General features: G+C 43.6%; 1 protein-coding gene across 10 annotated transcripts in view; it reads right to left on the bottom strand.

The window, feature by feature from the left end:
- Positions 1-4,864: 4,864 nt before the first annotated feature.
- Positions 4,865-21,094, bottom strand: part of CCDC141 (coiled-coil domain containing 141) — a 101,439-nt gene continuing 85,209 nt past the window's right edge. For 8 of the 10 annotated variants that reach the window (XM_088676721.1, XM_088676736.1, XM_088676745.1 and 5 more), the window contains one exon: positions 20,047-20,570. In XM_088676721.1, coding sequence (XP_088532847.1) covers positions 20,309-20,570 — 262 coding nt within the window. In that variant the 3' untranslated portion in view covers positions 20,047-20,308. Of the gene's footprint in view, positions 4,998-6,111; positions 6,269-6,357; positions 6,488-6,576; positions 6,732-20,046; positions 20,571-21,094 lie in introns of those variants that run through there. The other 2 variants (XM_035133974.3, XM_088676753.1) reach the window with 2 other exon arrangements.

The raw sequence follows: 21,094 nt of genomic DNA on the forward strand, positions 1-21,094 counted from the left end.
ATGTAAACAAAAATGCATATACTTAGCTAAAGTGTGCATAAAGTTGCTTATTGAACATAACATACAAAAATTTAGGAAAACTGCTTTACAAAAAAATATTTATTTGTTCTATTTATTAAATTTATATACCGCTCATCATGCAAGGATCACAGTGTAGTTTACAGTATAATTGTTTATAATTATAATTACAGTATAATGTTTAGGGAAGCTTTTAATGTTTAATAAATTATTGTATTTTAATATTTCTGTTGGAAGCCGCCCAGAGTGGCTGGGGAAGCCCAGCCAGATGAGCGGGGTATAAATAAATTATTATTATTATTATTATTATTATTATTTATCTTAGTAGAAATTCACACGAAAATACAGATGAATTTTAAAAATACAAACTGATATGGAAATGTGGAAAACTGAACTTAAGACTGGGAAAACGAGAGAAGTGGAGGTTGATCATTTCACACATCTTTATTTTTGCCACATGTCTCAAAGTGTCTTCTTAAATATTGCCATGCCCAGTTGTCATTATTTGAATTTAAATACAATGAGTGGCATGGGCCAGGAATCAGCTTCGCCTGATGAACAGCAGCCTGAAGGGGGAGAAGGTAGAGTGACTCCACCTGCAGCTGATCAGCCTTCAAGGACACAAAAGCGAAGGCACTGATGAGAACCAGCTGGCTTCAGCCTTCTTCAGCCGAGCTTCCAGCAGCAGTCAGATACTGGTAACGATGCTTATAGTTCTTGGCCCTGCTTCCTGCTCGTCTTGACCCTGGACTTAGTGATTATAGGCTTCTCTGATCCCTGGACCATCAGACCCCACAGATTGCTGATTGGCTAACCCTAGCACTGGATCTGACTTCAATATCTGAAGTAAGTACACCTCGGAGATTCTTCTGATTGGCTGGCCTTCCACTCTGGTGAGCTTGGCACGTTGTTGCTTAGCAACGAGACTGCAACAAAGCATTAGTGCAAGGATTTCTCCTTGTGCAACTGAATAATCTCCCCCTCTTCTTACCCCTCCCACGCCCTATAAATCTGTTCTCAGATTTCCCTGCAAGCCTCTGTATCATATTGAGCGACAGTGTTCATTCGTGTGTTTCCCTTGTGGTGTTAGTCCTTGCACTCGTGCAAAAATGTAGAATAGTGCCCTATATAGTTATATATTTAGGATTAAAATTACCTGTACTCTTGCCTTCTTTGACAAACGGGGCAGGTTTGATCTATGGCTATCGCCTCAACTCAATGGCGTCCACGTAGGAACTTAATTTCCCCCAAGGCAACAGTAGCATTACAATGAGTAGCTCATGGCCTGAGGGATCAGTTCAGGCCCCAAATTCTACAGACTTTCCCCTAGACCCTAGTTATGTTCAGCGGCTCTTCCCTTGTCTATTCAAGCCAAAAAAACAGAGCATCAAAACTGTGTCAGAACTTCTGTGGTTGTTTCTACTAAGGAGACGAAGTTTAAGCCTCCCCTGTTGTGTGTCTGCTTGTGTCAGCCGCAGGCAGCTGAAGCCAATCTCGCTAGGCCTTCAGCCCAGGCCCAATTTAAAACATGGCAGCTACTAAAATTAGTCGCTGACTAGAGCACTGGAGTATATGAAGTACTGATACCAACCACAATGACAGGGCACAAGTAATTCAAAAGCTCTTCTAAGGGTCAGCTTTATTCCCTATAACTATAGCCCTTTTCAGACATTCTTCTCTACTTGGTTTTAAATCTCCACACGGAGGGAATAGCAGAATACACACACACACACACACACACACACACACACACACACGTGAGAAAGATGGAATTTAAAAACCTGTAGTCTAGTAAGTGTGTGTGGGGGGGGGGGGTTTTGCATTCCCAGTGATTTGCAAATAAATTACTTCCATCTATAATGAACAGTCATCCTTAACCACATGGTCTATTACAGAATGGCTACCATGTAACATATGATTTATTGACAAACTATGAATTGTGGATGTTGTCTGAATGAATATGCACTACGTCTCGAAACTGAAGTTTCATTTTTGTTTGCTGCTTATTCAACAAATCAATACTTCTGAAAGATAAGGAGAGGGGTGTGTCTTCCCAGGTGTTGTTTATATGCACATATTCACATTCTGATGTGTTCACAAAATGTAAGAGGGAAAAAAAAAAACTTTACACTAACATTTTCAAGCAAAATATTTATTTCTTTACTTATGGACAAGATACATTTTTTAAGTTTTAGTTCTTGCTATGCGGTTGGATATAATATAATCACAATGGGTTATGTAGACAGATTTCACTTCTGTGCTTTTGCTGTGAGGAGGAAATGTGTGATAAGCTAAAGGAAGCAAACAAGAACATAGTCCACAACTTTTGTGACAGATGAGCAAAACTCTTTACTCTGGGCTAAGGCAGAAGAAGTCATAAACAAACCCAAAGGTGCAAGGCCTCTCCAATGCTTCCCATCTCACACCTAAAAATCAGATAGCTCAGTTGATGTGCTCTTTTGAGTAGCAATTTCCAATATCTCTAACCTCCTTAAAACTGAAAACATGGGATCATATATTGTGGCAAGTTTTCTTATCAAAGAAACACACACAAAAAGTGAAAATTGCTAGGGGGGGGGGAATATACAGAATAAGTTTGCAGCTTTTTGAGTTAACGGAAGTTAGTCAGTATGGTCATCCCCTGCCTTCTCATTTGTGGTTGCAGTAATAACTTTTGGGTTGGGAGAGAGCGACACGGCAGCCTGGAACCTGCATGGAAGATGCTAGAATATTGCCACCTGCCTGCTCGACTCTTTCAAACTGAATATGCAACAGTATATGATTTATTTGTAACCATCTTTGTCTTTGCTTTATATTTTGTAACTTGCTTCGTATTCATTACTTGTTTACTTTTATGCTGAATTGTTTTCTTTAAAATCATCTCTCTGTATAATATACAGTCATACCTCGGTTTAAGTATGCTTCGGTTTGAATACTTTCATTTTAAGTACTCCGCGGACCCGTCTGGAATGGATTAATCCACTTTCTATTACTTTCAATGGGAAAGTTCGCTTCAGGTTAAGTACGCTTCACGTTAAGTACAGACTTCCGGGACCAATTGTGTACTTAAACTGAGGTACCACTGCATAACAAACATGGTCTTATCATCTATTACCATGTGATAAGGGTAACAGCCTTCAAACTGTGAAGCTTCAAATTGTGTACACCCACACAACGAAGTCACCCCAGTGATATACAGCCACATTTAAGCAAGGACCTGATACTATCGTGTTGTTTATTTCACCACCCTGGCAGCCAGTGACAGGGGTGAGGAAACTCCCTACATAATGATGAATGGTCCTGCACCTTATAAAGGGGAAAGAACTCATTATAGAGGTGCCATTTTGTGTGTGTGTGTGTGTGTGTGTGTGTGTGTGTGTGTGTGTCACTCATGTGTGTTTAAGCCTCAGCAACATTGGCATTTCTTTTAAAAAGCTCAATATAAAGAGCAGGATAGGGACTCAGTTGTCAGAGAGAATCTTTGAGTTAATTGGTCTGATGTGCCAGCCTGGCATGTTTGGAATAATAGTGGGTAAGCCAGCTTTCATTTTGGTATACCTTCGAAGTTTGGCCGCAATGCTAACTGTCCACTCAGAACAAAAGTAAAGCACTCCCCCCCCCCATTTGACTTTTTCCTATGGAAGGAAGTCCGAGTGGAGATGGAGGCGACGAATTTCCCATATTGGAAACTCAGATATGGGCACAATCTGAGAGGTACATTCCAGGAACCTTTATAAACGTGGTCTGAGAGCTGTGGCAGAGGGATGGGGCCTTTTTCATTCTGAGGGTCACATTCCCTTCTTGCCCACACTTCCAGAGGTCCCGTGCCAGAGGTAAAAGTGGGCGGAGAAATAAAATTTTTCTTTGTACACCAGACTAGTTTCTACACACCTTCAGACATTCCTCACTATCCTCCACCCAGATAACTAAGAGGCAAGATCAGAGTTCATGGACATATTCCAGCTAGGCAAAAACACTCAAGGAGGGCGTGGAGCAAGACTGGGGGTGTGTTCCAAGGACCCGGAGGGCCACATTTATCTTGAACAGTGGAACCTCTGTTTATGAACACCTCGGTTTACGAATTTTCGGTTTACGAATGCCGCAGACCCATCTGGAACGGATTAATTCACTTTCCATTACTTTCAATTGGAAAGTTCGCTTCAGTTTATGAGCGCTTCAGTTTATGAACAGACTTCCGGAACCAATTGTGTTCATAAACCGAGGTACCACTGTATTTTTATGCTGTGAACTACTCTGAAATCTCTGGATGAAGGGTGGCATAGAAATTTAGTTAATAAAATAAACATTTGTCCCCAAGGCCTGAGGATCCCTGCTCCTGCTGTAAGGGATACTGCTTGTGTACCTTTGGAGTGCAGACAGTTTCACTGGTGGTCTGAAAACACTGCTGTCCCGGGAAAACTACCTGGGTGGATGCAATTGTGCCAGCCCAATTTCCTCTCTGCTATGAAACTGTCTTTAAAGTTGATGGATTAACACAGTAAAGCTGCAGCTTTATCCCTGGAACTTAATCACTGCATAAGTTGTGGACTTACTGTAGACAATAATATGATCATGCAGTGCAACTCCAACCTGAACTTTTCGGATAGAGAAAGTAATAAATTTAAAAACTTTGAATATGCCCTCACTGGGCCCAAAGAAAGGTTCACAGGATCTGGTGATGGTCAACTCTTTACGATCATGTAAAATAAAACTTCTGGGTATACTGAACACAAGAGAGGACCACACAATCTGTGCCACCTGCTGTGTGATAATTCTAAAACCATTTTGGGAAACATTATGAAGAGCTTGCTGGGGAGGCCATTTCTGAATATCCTCGTGATTCTGAAACTAACATCTTGTACTGTATTTCTCCATTAACGTTTGTTGCTTGAATGACTCAGGCTACATCTTCCAACTCCTCTGCTTGCAGTCTTGATGGAACTCTGGGGTGGCGATGAAAGGACAGCTGTATGGTTTTTCTGTAGTCAAAAGAAGGAAGTCCAGTTTTCTAGTGCAACCAGGATAGCTGGAGATCACAACCAAGCATTACCACCAGGGCTTAAGTTGTTTCCAAGCTCACTAGAGGTCTACCACTCTTTGAACAACAGGGCTGTGGTTCTGGAATGCATGAAGTCATATTTAAAAGTGCCACCCCTGGGCAACTTCAGCCTGTCTCCACATTCTTGGATTAAAGAGGAGGTTTTTCAGGACACATGGCATAGTTTGCAGGCAGGTTTAAGCCCCGACACCACTATTTTTAGACACTAAGTGCTGATTATCACTTTCTCTATGCGGGGCATTCCAACCATGCTCCATGCAAAGAAAAAACCACGCCAAACTTTATCAGCTAGTATTATTGGTGCTTCATGAATGTTAATAATCGCCAATTAGCCACTTCCCTAAAGTGCTGTGAAAGGACGTGGTAAACCATTTCAAACTGCTGATGGGAGAATCGCATGACTAGATTTTCCCAAATGCTAAGTTAGCTGGCTGCCTTAGTGAAAAGTTTTGAGTTGTTCAGAGGCAAAATCTGCAACAATGCTTGAAAACCCACACATTCTTATTGACCAGAAACCCGATTCATTAAATGACACCAACACAATTCTCTATTTCTTCCTCCTGCCAGAGGGGGTCAAAGGCTATATGTATCCCCATTGCCCATCTTGATTTCTGAGATGACCTTAGCGTGCGCACACACATTCAAAATTTTGTTAGGAAATGATTGTTGGGATCTGAAGAGGGCTGAGGCACTTATGTGCATGCCCCTGAAGGAACAGCTGGTTTCCCTTTTCATTTACAGTCCTTTGCTCCAGTACTTAAAAGGGACCCTCTGCCTTTAGGTGTAGCTTTTCATGGAGGACGTGTTAGTGTGCGTGGAATAGTTTGGGGAAAACTGGGGTGCGCACAGTATGCAAGACACTGCACACAAGACCCTGCACACTCCCCTTTGGCTCCTTTTTGTGTGGCGTTTCCTTTGATTGTTCAAAACGGTCCAGTGCTAAAAGGAGAGATAGGTATGAAATCTCTGTAAATGAAGTGCTCAAATAGCTGCCGCAGGACTTTACGAGGTAAGAAAACATAAATTGAAGTTACCTCACGGAACAGTTTTTAGTTTGCCTTTGACCTCTCAAGCAACGCGACTCCTGACCTTGTAATGCTTCAGGTGCGTCAGCCTTCACTTTTCCTGATGAATAGCTGCTCTCCTGCTTTGATTTAGTCTCAGTTGCACTAGGAACATTTTTATTCTCCTCTGAAACAAAATGGGGATGTCAAGCCAGAGTTGGGAGCAAGGTCTTCATTTATTATACTAACGTGACCCAATAATGTGCGCCAGGTTACCTATCACTCTTATGAAAGCTGAGCAAGAGGCCTCCCCGACTTCATTAGTGGCAATGCAGAGATATTTCCCAGTGTCAGCAAGGACCGCATTTCTTTTTAAAAGGTAATAGGTGTCCCCTAATTTCTCAATCTGCAAAACAATGAAATATAGATTAGCTGTGTGAAGCCAGACATGCAATGTTCTTCCCAAAGGAGCATTTACAAAACGCTGTGACATACACTCGTTCCTCTGGCTGCCACCCTGATGCCATCTTTTGTCCAAATGACATTTGGCCTCGGTCTTCCAGATATTGTACAGTGCAGGTTTAAATCATCTCCTTCTTGAAGAGTAGCATGTCTAAATTTTTTAATGAAGCTTGGCTGCACGCCTTGTACTAGGAAAAGAAAAGAAGAGAAGGGGTATATTGCTTTTTTATTATTTTAGGCAAAATGCTGCTGCTGAGATTGAAGTAAATGACTTCCCACAGCAAAGATCCCTTAATGGTTGAATTAGCTCCCTTTGGGTATCGTGATATACAGTAGTACCCCTGGTTATGAACTTAATTCGTTCCAGAGGTCCGTTCTTAACCTGAAACTGTTCTTAACCTGAGGTACCACTTTAGCTAATGGAGCCTCTTGCTGCCGCTGTGCCGTTGGCGCACCATTTCTGTTCTCATCCTGAGGTAAAGTTCTTAACCTGAGGTACTACTTCTGGGTTAGCAGAGTTTGTAACCTGAAGTGTTTGTAACCTGAGGTGTTTGTAACCCGAGGTACCACTGTGGTGGGCATGAGAGAAAGTTCGCATACTGTGTACAGGATGTAAATTGTTGGCGGTAAATAAGCATATTTGTGTGGTGGGTAGGAGGGGTGTTAATAACCAGCAGCACACTTGGTATAGCAACTGTGATCCACTATGTGTTTGGGGACGTGCAAGAAAAAAGAAAAATGAAGACAGGGAGGAGAGAAATCCCTTCTGTGTTATTCCTCTGCTAACCAACTCCTGCATTTGACCCCCCCCTCTTTTTGCTGCCTTCCTGCAGTGCTGTGTCTACAGGCAGTGACGCTATGGAGAAATAAAATGCCCTCTGCTTGATGATTTATGACATGATTTTTTAAAAAAACAACAACAACAGTATCCTTTAGTTACCTAAGCTATGTATTCCTTCTGTATCATTTGGATCATTTGGGATGACAAACGGCTGAGTGCAAGGGGGCAGAGGCCTCAAAAGAGATCAGCGTCAAAGCTTTGCTAGTAGCTTGAAGCAGACTGGCAGAAACAGACCGTAGGGTTGCAAGGGGAAAGCTTCATGTGTTGTGCAACATAGAATGACGGCTGTTAATCACCCCTACGCAGGGGTGCCAATTTGAATAAAACATTGTGGGGGCCCAGGTAAGTCCCACCTTCAATAATCGATCACATGGAATGGTGCACACACACCATTGAATGGCAATGCCCATCACCTTTGTGGGGGCCCAACCCCCTCAATGTTTTTCGGCGTCCGGGTTCCAAAATGTTAATCAACGGAGACGTTCGAGAACCGAGGTTCCACTGTATAAGATTTCATGTTCACCACTTTGAGGATTTTGTCGATTAAGAGGCTTATAAATAGTGCTTTAAAAATCATATTTTGAGGACTCTGTACTTCCTATTTGGGTGGGGTTATACCTGGGAAAGGGACCCAGGTGGCGCTGTGGTTAAACCACAGAGCCTAGGGCTTGTTGATCAGAAGGTCGGCGGTTCGAATCCCTGTGACGGGGTGAGCTCCCGTTGCTTGGTCCCAGCTCCTGCCAACCTAGCAGTTCGAAAGCATGTCAAAATGCAAGTAGATAAATAGGAACCGCTACAGCGGGAAGGTAAACGGCGTTTTCATGTGCTGCTCTGGTTTGCCAGAAGCGGCTTTGTCATGCTGGCCACATGACCTGGAAGCTATACGCTGGCTCCCTCGGCCAATAATGCGAGATGAGTGCGCAACCCCAGAGTCGGTCACGACTGGACCAAATGGTCAGGGGTCCCTTTACCTTTACCTTATACCTGGGAAATAGTTATCCGTTATTTGCTCATGCCACTTTAACACATACCTGGCTTTCAAAGTTGTCCAATATAGAGCCTCCAAAGAAAGTAACTCTGGTTTGTTGCGTGTTCTGACCCAGAAACCTCCCCCCTAAATAAATTCACACATGACTCAAATTCTGGTTTGGTTTTTGGCAGAATTTAGGCCACAACTTTATTGATTATAGAAAGTGAGTGGTTGCATAGGCTCTGGTTTGACTAGCTCCCTGCACCGTTGCAGGTAGCGCTGACCCAGGGCACCAGCATAGGTCAGCCAAGGGTGAACACCTGGATAGGCGGAAACCCTGGACTCAGGCACGGGCACAACCCCCTCACAGGGTTGACCAAACCATTGAGTCCCTGGATTCCTTTAACGGAATACCCTTCACATAGGGATGGCGAGAGCGTTCCTCATCCCTATCACCTGAACCAGAGCCTATCTGCAATCTGACAAGTTGTGATGATTTGCTACGCGGCAGGCAAAACCCAAATGGCACCAGCCAATCAGCCAAGTGGGGGAAATTCCTGTCGTGCCCCTGTCCCAACGGCAGACGGCAGACGAAGCCATAGCAAGGTCAAGCACAACAAGCCCTAAAAGTAGGGAGAGGTGGGCGGGTGTTCCAAATGCACACACCGAAAGAGGAAGCTCTGGGTCACGTGCATGCGAATATATAGGTCCCTCGATCCGTTTGGACTGTGCTCATTGGCCAGATCGAACCCCAACATCAAGGGACCTACCAATCGGGTGTTGTGACTGACCAATCTTACCCACCCACCACAGGGTGTCAGTTTCCAGTTCTCACCGCAACTTTGAGGGAGGACATGATTTGGCAATAATCCAGTAGGACTGACTGCAAAACAGGTGGCTGCTCACTGTGGAGTCTAGTATGCTGAAGTACTTTCAAACTGCCCAAATCTGCCTAGTCGCACTTGTTGATAATACAAATTCAGGCAGTGGATAGGATCCAAAGAACCAGACGCCTAGTTCTGTCGCGCTTGAGATTTTTCAATCAGCCATGCTCTATACTACATGCCTAAGAGCTTTTAAAACGAAGAGAATTTCAAAAGTAGTTTGTGATATGCCACGATGATCAGCCGTTCAAAGTGGGTGGCTAAGTCACAAAATCCCATTGGCCACACACCAGTCATCGGAAGCTTTTAAAGTAGCAATTTGCATTCCCCAAAATGTCTTTGCACTTGTTTACACACATGGACATTATACACAGTAATCATCATGTGCCAGAAAGCATAATATGATAAGCATTCCAGGGGGGCAAGGAAGAAAGGAGCCTGCTTTCATTTTTTAAATGAAATTGCCATAGCTTATTTAATTTCTTAACTTTATTTGGTCTTTGAGGGACTCGCTGTTAGTGGTCCCCTGTGGCTCAGACGCATTGCTTGTATGAACCAGGAACCACTTTAATGCTGTCAAAGCTATGTCACGAGAAGGAATCAGCATAAGGTTCAAAGGAGGCCCTCTTACGTCTCCCCTTTGGCAGTGCTTAACATGGAAGTTTACTCCCATAAAGCTCTGCACCCACAAGTTCATAAAATCATAGAGATGTAGAGTTGGAAAGGGACCCTGAGGGTCATCTAATTTAGCACCCTGCAATGCAGGAATCTCAACTAAAACACCCATAGCAGATGGCCATTCAACCTTTGCTTAGAAACCATGGAAGGAGAGTCCACCACATTCCAAGGGAGTCGAACAGCTCTTACCTTCAGAAAGCTCTTCCTCATGTTAAGTTAGAATCTCGTTTATTGTAGCTTGAAGCCACTGGTTCGAGTCCTACCCTCCGGAGTAAGAGAAAGCAAGCTTGCTCCATCCTCCATGTGACAGCCCTTTATATATTTGAAGATGTCTATAATATCTCCTCTCAGTCTCCTCCTTTCCAGGCTAAACACACCCAATTCCCCCAACTATTCCTCACATAATTCCAGAGACTCAGCTACATTAGTAAAAAAATATATGTTTTGAATGCGTTATAAACATACAACACTGGATGGCGCTGGGGGGTATTTAAAAAATCATATGTGATTTTCCATAGCGGTTTTGTTGTTGTTGTTATAACGATTTAATTTCTGACTTATTTATAGCACACACACACACACACACACCCGTGTGTAGATTCACCCCGGTGTAGTCTGACCAAGGCAAAAAATAGTGGTACTGTGATTTCCCTTGATCAAGACACTATACTTCTGTTTATGCAGCCTAGAATAGCGTTTGAATTTGGCTTCTCTAATACCACCTAACTTCAAGTTTCAAAAGATTTACTGGGCAGTATTTTCATTTAGATAGCCTGTTTGAGGTGTAAAATTTAAAATATCATTTACCCTGGTCTAAACAGTAGCACACAAAAGGTCCTCCTGGCTGAGAAACAGTGCAACACGCTTGGAGCCATGTAGGAAGTCGAGACAGCTTCATAATTTGGAATATTATTTCAGAAAAACACGGAAGCTATGGTTTTTCTACTCCCCTCCCTGAAGCTTGGTAACATGTCCATTTTAATAAAATAGATTTTGCTGGTTACAGAGGCTCGGCTAGGATTTTATTGTTGCTTGGTAGTATGTAACTATGTAACTGAATATAACTGCACATCCTGGTTGAGCAGGGAATTACAGGAACTTTTTTTTTTAAACCTCACCAGCCTCATTGCCCTGAATCAAGCCTTATAATAGTATATTTCAAACATGTGTTACAGTGACATCTCTGCCCAGGCTGCAACAACAGAGCTCTTGGCTTTCGCTTTAAAAATTGCTGGCCACTTTTATTCTATTGCATAGTGTTTGTGCGGGATTTTTGCATCAGCGACTCGCGGGTAGGCCCTTTTATTTATATAGTTATTTGTTTTTGTTGGCATTGTGAGAGAGTGGAGAGTCCATAACTTGGTTGGTTGCAGTATGGCTTGTTGGTACGTGTACATGGACCGCGGACCGCGGCAGCAGCGGGAGGCCACCTCCGAGGACTCCACGCTGCGCCTCCTTCTCGTTTCCCCAGCGCTGGGTTCCGCTCAGTCAAGCTTCGCCACCACCGCGCGCACCGCGGGACCAGCAAGAGCTGCTTGGGCGCTGTGCGCACGCTGGTGGCAAAGCTCGACTGAGCGGAACCCAGCGCTGGGGAAACGAGAAGGGGGCGCAGCGTGGAGTTCTCGGAGAAGGAGCGCAGTCCTGGCCAGATCGCCGGAACCCTGCGCTCACTTGGCGCCCTTCCAGCGCCCTCCAGTGCCCGGCGCCGTGGTTCTCCGTGCCACTAGCCTCTATGGCTAGGACGGGCCTGCTTAGGGCCCCACTCTCTTGGATCCCCTCCCCCAAAAAAGAAAGAAAAAATGGATGCACGTTTCCAAAATATAAGATAAAAAACAAATAAAATAAGACGTACATACAGCAACAGTGTTTTGTGTTGTGTAGGCTCCTATGATGTAAGTAATGGGCCCCGCCTGCTAGCCTGCTCCCTAAAATATCACTGGTTTGCTCATTTCTATATATAGGGTGCCTACACCCTGCATGGACTGGCTGCATGGCAACATGTGCAAATGGCTTTAGATACCTATTAGGTCCATAAGTTACCATATAGCATATATTCAACACACACACAAAAACAGGGACAATTTGTTGTTGACAAAGGACAGCTGGACATATCAAGGGACCCATTACCTTCAGTACTTTAGAGCCTCATTAAACCTAAATCTGGCCCTGGTCATATGAATTGAAAGTGCACTATAGGTATTTTTCCTTGTTTGTTTGTTTTTGTATCACAAAAAAAGAAAAACTTTTTTTTAAAAAAATTGCTGGCTGCAGAGATGGAAATCAGGCAGGTGCAGCCTAAGCAGAATTGGGTGGATTGTAGGGCAAGGATGGTGAACCTGTGGCTATTGTGCAAATTTTGCTGAACTACATTTCCCCTCATCCCCAACCATTGACCATGCTAGAAGGGACTAATGGGAGTTGAAGTTCAGTAACTTTTGGAGGGCCAAAGGTTCACCACCCCTGCTATAGAGATGTGAAGGACAGAGCCAGGGCAGATTATTGTGTGCTGGGAGAGAACTTGAGCAAATTAGAGTTCATTGACTTTTTCAGCTACCAATAAACCCCTTTCAGCTGTACAGAACTCTGTTTATGGAGCTCCTTCCCCAAAGAGGTTTGCCTGACACCATCTTTGTTTGTTATTCCATGCCAGATGGAAATTCTATTTGTCCAGGGCATCCAAACGCTATAGATTTATGACAGAAAACCTCATGAAGGTTTTGTTTCTACTGCTATTAATTTATGTGATTATTTGCTTTGTTGCTTGTTTTAGTTGTTATTGATTGTAAGGGTTTTAATGTCACCTGCTCTGGGATTCCAGCTGAGTAAGGTAAAAATATCTAAAAGAAATAAACAAGCCTGATAGAACACAGTTTTACCACATTTGATTGGCAAGCCTGTACATGACTGTCATAGTCCATGGGTTCATTAGGAAGAATCATAGAATCATAGAGTTGGAAGAGACCACAAGGGCCATCCAGTCCAACCCCCTGCCAAGCAGGAAACACCATCAGCGCATTCTTGACTGTCAAGCCTCTGCGGAAAGACCTCCAAAGAAGGAGACTCCACCACACTCCTTGGTAGCAAATTCCACTGAGAGAACCCATGAGCATGAAAAAAATACAATATTTAATGTACAGAAAGAGAATATGTTGTATCCTGCCTGCTTGTTAATTGCTTTTATTTTCCACCACAACTCCTTTCTCCTCAGAGTATCTGTTAGGCAGTGCCTCTACATGATCAAAATGTGTCCTTTATTTTATTGAATTGGAACATTTCCTGGGATACCAGGAAACATATACCGACTCGCCTTTGCACCTATCACAGCTCTGCTTCTCATACTCCTGGCCAGGTTCCTGGTTATTTATATTGCTTCATACCAGGAAATCCTGACTGCTAATTCTGTCCTGCAGGGAAGGAATAGGCACCATCTTCTTTCTGAGCTGAGGAGGGATTTTAAAGAAGCCCGGTAAAGCGAAGCATTCCTGGAGGATTTCATAGGAAAAACGTAATAATTTGTCTCATGCCAAACCACCGGGTCCATCTAACATTTATCTGATGAAAATTGGGACATCCTATTCCATACTCTCCAACATTTCTCTGATGAAAACAGGGACGTCCTAAGGAAAAACGGGAGGGACATTCTGGGGTCAAATCAGAAACAGGAACGGCTTCTGTAAATCCAGGGCTGTCCCTGGAAAATAGGGACACGTGGAGGGTCTGGATTGTTTACTTTGACTAGCAATGGCTCTCCAGAGTTTCAGGTGGGGGGTCTTTCCCAGTCCAACCTGGAAATGCAAGGGATTAAGCTTGGGGGACTTGTACTTACCCCACAAATCACCACTGTTCCCTAAAGCATTTTCCACACAACAGAAACCTAGAATGCACACCCACCATACCTCTGAAGCACATTCAAAGCATATTTCCCTCCCTCAAAGACTTCTGGGCCCTGTAGTTTCTTAAGGGTTGCTGGGAATCGTAACTTTGTGAGGAGTAAGCTACAGTCCCGAAAATTCTTTGAGGGAAAGAATGTGCTCTAAAGTATGTAGGCAGCCTCAGTTGGGTTAATGTCTTAGACCAAGAGTGGGGGAACTTTTCAGTCTGAAGGGATAAGTCCTTGTCTCCATGAGCCCTGCAGGCCAAGCTTGACAGCTGGGTGCTGTCTTGTCTATGGCAGATGCATTCCTTGATCTAGACCAGGATACCAGAATGTTCTGGGCTAAGTAAGCATTGACTAGTCCACTTCAGGGCCTACAGAGAATTGTTATGAGTTTTTGGGTACCAGACTCCCCTAAATTCCTGGGTCCAGTAAGGGTTCAAATTTAATTGGGGCACATGTTAAAATATAAGCCCAGGGCAGTTTTCTGACCAAAAAATAGCCTGGGGTAATGGGCAATTAGGACAAAATACAGGTGACAAGCCATTAAAGGTAAAGGTAAAGGGACCCCTGACCATTAGGTCCAGCCGTGACCGACTCTGGGGTTGCAGCACTCATCTCGCTTTACTGGCCGAGGGAGCCAGCGTACAGCTTCCAGGTCATGTGGCCAGCATGACAAAGCTGCTTCTGGTGAACCAGAGCAGCACACAGGAACGCCGTTTACCTTCCTGCTGTACCTTCCTACCTATTTATCTACTATCACTTTGACGTGCTTTCGAACTGCTAGGTTGGCAGGAGCAGGGACCAAGCAACGGGAGCTCACCCCGTCGCAGGGATTCGAACCACCGACCTTCTGATCGGCAAGCCCTAGGCTCTGTGGTTTAACCCACAGCGCCACCCGCGTCCCCAATGAGGCATTAGGAAAGCCAAATAGAGGAGGCTTGGTGCACCAATGGCAAATAGGAGGGGCCTCCCTAAGCTCTTTACTTTAAACCAGGCATCCCCAAACTTCTGCCCTCCAGATGTTTTGGACTACAGTTCCCATCATCCCTGACCACTGGTCCTGTTAGCTAGGGATCATGGGAGTTGTAGGCCAAAACATATGGAGGGCCGCAGTTTGGGGATGCCTGCTAAACCTTTCTTTTAAGAGTTGAATTTGCTGCGACATGATCTAGGGGGGAAAGGTGGCAGGCTGTTAAAGTCGCAAAGCTAGAGAGAGGGTCAGAGCAGAATATCTGGTGTCTGTTTTGAATCCAAAGCTGTGACTATAGAAGAAGCAAGACCCTCTTTCTATGTTAATCCTGTGAACCCCTCCACCATAGGCTCGGGTTGCATATATGTGTAACTAAACCATGTATCCTAAAGACACCACAGTCTCTGCTGTGCCTCATTTCTGAAAGGAAGCACAGAGCCTGGAACCCCTGGAATCTCTCACCGCTTGGAAATTGGGGTGGCATGCAACACTATCCTGGAAGGGAGAAAACCAATCTGTAGTAACTGTGAGCACAAACAAGGACTCTAAAATTAACCTCTGTGTCTAACAAGCATTGCCTCAGTCCGGGTTTTTATTTCTAAGACTCCCAGGCCTCTTGAGCAAAACAGGTGCACTCACTCATCAGTCACCAGGCCTCTGAAGTGTGTTTCTGAATGACTTCAATTGAAACCACTTGGAAACACACTTTAGAGCAGGCATCCCCAAACTCGGCCCTCCAGATGTTTTGGGACTTCAATTCCCATCATCCCTGACCACTGGTCCTGTTAGCTAGGGATCATGGGAGTTGTAGGCGAAAACATCTGCAGTTTGGGGATGCCTGCTTTAGAGTAAAGGCCATGCCTTAGCCTACCTGTCATTATATTAGGGGTGGGTCAGGTGGGTGTGGTTTGGGGTTTCCAAATGGAATATTTTGCATTTTCAGTGCCATGGGTATTGATCAAGTGTCCTACTGTCAAAATCTCCTTGGTCCTATTTAATCTGCTCAGGTTAATAAGAGCCCTTTTTGTGCTGTTAGGGCCCGTTGTTTAGACCCTGTTGACTAGGCTTGAAGGGAGGTGGTGTCAGGGCTGCCAATGTGAATAAAATATGGGGGAGGGGGCAGGTCAGCTCCACCATACATAATTGATCACATGACACGGTGCATGCACACCATTTGAATGCCAATGTCCATCAACTTTGCCTCCACTGGCCCCCTCAAATATTTTATGGGGGAGCTAGGACCCCTCAGCCTCTAAGAGTTGGCTGCTATGGTTGTGTGGTGTAGTGTCAGAATATTGGGCTTGGATCTGAGAGACCAGGTTCAAATCCCTGCTTATAACTGAAGCTCACTGGATGACATTGGGCCAACCAAAGTCTCTCAACCTAACCTACCTCACAGGATGTTGTGAGGATAAAACTGGGAGACAACCATGTTTGCTAGCTTGAGCTCCTTGGAGGGAAGCTCTAAATGGAATAGTACATATTTTTTATTTTTATTATTTTACTGGAAGGCCTCTTGGATCGCCAATAATGTCAACCAGTAAAGCATTTCCCAGCATAGAGATCCAGTGTTATAGTTTGGGGCTGGTTTCTGTCGTAATTTGTTTGTGGCCGTTTGTTCATGCATTTTAGAAAGAGGAAGAGCTTAAGTCACAACTAGGAATGAAAGCAGAGTTGTCACAATCCCCTTCCAGACAGCATTTACTGTTTTGTGCCATGTAACACAGGCAAAAGTTAAACAGGTGTCGCTTTCCTAGCCAAGCCATGAACATACATGGGGAAAGCAGCACCTGTCTGGCAGCTGTGAAAGGCCTCTGAACTCTTGCCGGTGGAAAGTGCTTCTAGGAGAGAGAAACGGGTGGACTCAAACTCCAACACTCTCAGTTTATAAAAGCTTGAGTACAAATGTTGACCCTTTAACTTCACAAACTTTCTCAAAATAATTTAGACACACTATGCAAATAGCCTTAAGGAAAAGGAGCTCCCCACAGAAGGATGTTGTTCATCCCCATTACTTTGTATGGAAAAGAGTTTCTGTTATGTACCAGGAAAGGAGTCTCCAATCAGTGAAGCATCTAATAATAGATCTGTATAGTCATATGCAGGCCTGCAGCAGCATTGGCAGAAAGATGGATGGAAGCACATTTTATGTAGGGGCAGATCTGACTGCTAGACAAAGGAAGGGAGAGTTACATTGCCGTGAGTAAGCTCCAATTCTGCTTCTGTGAAACACCTCCTCCTCTCTCTTTTCACATAGCCAAGAAATAATTGAAGGAGTGAGAACTTCTTGCTCTTTGTACTTAGAGCCAGTTCACATATGAATGTACTGTACATTGCTTGCACCAGATGTGTGAACTGACTCCACTGAAAAGGATTGCATTTCAGGAGAGGCATGATATGAAATACATGTGTTGTGTTAGAACTGATGGTTCACTCACATGCGCTAGTCTTCGACTGCTGATGCAGCTATCGTCAATGCCTGTGTGAAGCAGCTGTGTTATCTGAGACAGCATGTGAAACTATTGCCAGCGATTTTTGGAACACAACCTTCCCCCTACTTTGTTACCACCTGTGCAGTATTCCGAAAGGATTTACAAGGAGAATTTTGTTGCAGTGTGATTCATGTATAAGGGTGAATGTAAAGGAAGCTCCATTGACCATGAAACGTGAAGTGGCAGTTATGGCCTCCTCCTAGCCCGTTGGAAATTTGAATTTCTCGCCCACCAATCTACCAATCGTGGGTGAGCCTGGAGGCAGAGCTTCAGGGGGCAGAACTGACTGGGACTCCATCAGGAGTCTTCACTCAGGTCCTTTCCCTCAAGATTTATTCAGGTCCGCCTCCAAATTCTGTTGCCAGTCAAGAGTTTTATCTTCCACCTTTGTTAGCATGGTTTGCTGTATGACCTTGCTATGGAAGTTTCAGCCGCCGAATTCAGGGCCAGAGAGGAATTTCTCCTCCAGATAAATTGGGCCCGCCTAGCTCATAGCAATCGTCACAACTTTCGTTGAATAGGGCATTGGGTAAGGATCCTTAGTCAACAGCGGAGGAGAGGGTTGTAAAAGCCCCTACCTTCCCTCTTCAAGGAAATGGGGTATCCCATTAAAGGAATCCTGGGGGTGGTGCTTCTGTTTGTAGACCCAGACAGGGGCTGAGGGCCACAACATTCACCAAATTGGTGGTCCTGAGGGGTTGCTTCTATTTGATGCATCTCATAGGGCAACCCTATCCCAGGAACTGACCCCAAATCAGGAGACTGGATGATTCAGGATACCCAGGGCCTAAGCCAAAGCCTACTTAGATCTGTAATCAGTAAAAGTTGTGGTGTGTTTTGATCCAATAACGTTGTACAGTGGAACCTCGGTTTATGAACACCTCGGTTTATGAATTTTCGGTTTATGAACCCCGCGGACCCATCTGGAACGGATTAATTCATTTTCCATTACTTTCAATGGGAAAGTTTGCTTCAGTTTATGAACGCTTCAGTTTATGAACAGACTTCCGGAACCAATTACACCCATGCTTCAGTTTATGAACGCTTCAGTTTAAGTACTCTGCGGACCCGTCTGGAACGGATTAATCCACTTTCCATTACTTTCAATGGGAAAGTTTGCTTCAGTTTATGACATAGCTGCCAAGTTATCCCTTTTTTACAGGGATTTTCCCTTATGCTGAATAGGCTTCCTCGCGAGAAAAGCGAAAACTTGGCAGCTATGGTTTATGAACGCTTACTCCGTGGACCGTCTGGAACGGATTAATTCACTTTCCATTACTTTCAATGGGAAAGTTCGCTTCAGTTTATGAACGCTTCAGTTTATGAACAGACTTCCGGAACCAATTGTGTTCATAAACCGAGGTACCACTGTACTGTGGTAATTCTACGCATGCGTCCCTGCTGCCTTGGCTTCTTGGAGGCAGGCGTACTGCGCCTGTGCCCACAAGTGTAACACATCATCTGCCCAATATATTCTGTTCATAGAACGATGATAAGTTGTCGTCTTGGATCAACTGGCCTCCCTCCCCTGCTTTCTTTGCCTCAAGGACGGGGCTGCCTAGAAGACTGATCTCCTTTCAGTTTTACATGTCTCTAATAAATCTGCAGCCAGTTGGCTAAAACCCCTCTTCCCTCCATCTTCATACCCCCTCCCTCCCTCCCTCCCATTTGTAATAGATATTCTTTCCACAGCACTGTGCACTTGAAGATTTATTTTCGTATTGTAATTTTCTTTTAAGAGATTGGATTTCTTTAAAAATATTAATTTCCCTCAAAGCAGTCATTATAAGAAAGAAGAAAGTTATTCTCCAAGAAAAAAAAAGTTACACTAATATTTATCAATGATTTTTTAAACCACATAGATACCATATATGTATGTCTCCTCTTCGTAGGAAACGGAAGGAATTAACGATGATCAACATGTCATTTGAATTTGGTGAAAATGTACAAGTGAACTCTCCCTTTAAATAGCATCATTCCCCTCCCCTTACCTTTGTCAAAACTGGCAATATATTATTCTATGAATCAAAGATATTACATCCTTCAAGGCAAGAAATTCTAATAATACAGTGTTGCTCTGGCTCCCACATTTAAAAATAAAAGAAATGCAATTTCCAATCAAATTCCTTCTAAGACTCTTAACTTGCTTTAAAAAGTATTACTCCTTCCTTATTACTTTAGCAAGGGCATACTCATCAACATTTTATTTGCTTTGTATTTTATCATGTTTTAAACTACCTACACCACATCACCCACAAGCATTTCTCCTCCTTTTAAACATCATTCTGAATTTCTTGTTCTATTTGAAAATATTCAAGAGTGAATTAAAATCATTAATGCAACAACTATTTTCGTATCTTCTCACTTTGACAAGTTGACATACAATCTGAAATTGGCAAAACCTAGCATTGTGCATTGTCTTAAGTGTCTGAGCTGCAAGCTAGAAATCCTCTGTTCAAAGGCTTCTACATGGGTCTTGAGCAAACCACTATTCTTCCAGTCTCACCCAGCACAGCTTGCAACATGGGGATAATAAAAATACTGTCCTACCTTGCAGAGTTGTTGCACAGATTGAGACAATGGGAGTAAAGCCCTTTGGATTAGGCTATAAATATTCTAAGTGTATGAAACCTTGGTGCATTTTCATTAAAACATTCACAGTATTATTATTATTATTATTATTATTATTATTATTATTATTATTATTATTATTAAAAAACAGGAGATAAATTGAAGTGGATGTCTGCAATCCAATTGTAACCCATAAATAATACATTTCTCTTTTTTTATTGCTTGTGTTGAGTTCTAAAGCACAAAAACCTACTATGTGTCTTTACAAATCTCTTCCCCCACCCCCAAGTAACAATGATATAGTAATGAATGAATAATGACAACCAGTGTAGCTGTGATATTAATATCAGCAGAAGCACTATATTCAAAGTGACTCATAACCAAAGGGGGTGAAAGGGATGTGAGGTGCAGCGAAAGGCGGCCATTTGCTGTCGTCTCCAAGTGTGAAAGTTAAAGTCTTGTGATGCTGGTGTGTTGCTGCGTTAAGTGAACAGCCAGTACGCAAGTGAAACAACCAAGTAGAGGGCACAGATGATTATCCAGTCTATTCTTTTTATAGGTGGCTTGTTACCTTGCACCTGGAGGATGGCACTTGAGGAGACCGTGCCACTAGAATTTTTAGCCCGGACCACATAGAGGCCAGCGTCTGTGTCACACACCTTCTCAATGAACAAAGCATACTTTGTGTCCTTGTGTGAGATTTTTAAGTGCTCATCTCCAGTCACTTTCTGGCCCTTCTTGTACCTGAAGCAGAGAGTCAGTTTTCAAGTCAGGTTAACATGAATGTTTGTTGAAGCAAAACAATCTGTTGCGTCAAACAAGCTCTTACAGACCTATGACAGGAAGTTGGCGGTAGGGGCAAATCGCTAACAGTAGTTCCCTGCCTCCTGGTGTCTTTTACTGTATTAAAAAGAGAGGATTGGGTTTGCAACTATTTAGGGTAAGTTCTTGTGGTTAAAAAAAGGGGGCGGGGGGAAGAAGGGAAAGGTTTAATTAGCAGGAAAGAGGTTAAATAAAGCCTGGGATCTTGAAGTATGTGTTCTTAAAGGGGAGCTTCCCGTGACCTTTTGTTTGGCTCCATAAAGGCAAGACAAGAGCCCCTGTTTCATTTACAAATGGGAGCATTTATTTGACCCAAAGGAAACAGAAAAAGGGAAGTCAAGAGTTGATCTGTCCTGCTGAATTGACTGGGGTTATTCTGTAAGTGGGAGAAACATCAGAACAGGGTTTTTGTTTTGTTTTTCATTGGGGTGCATGCATGCCCCATA

Source organism: Zootoca vivipara, chromosome 1 (assembly GCF_965207765.1).
Source record: "Zootoca vivipara chromosome 1, rZooViv2.hap1.1, whole genome shotgun sequence".
Taxonomy (NCBI): domain Eukaryota; kingdom Metazoa; phylum Chordata; class Lepidosauria; order Squamata; family Lacertidae; genus Zootoca; species Zootoca vivipara.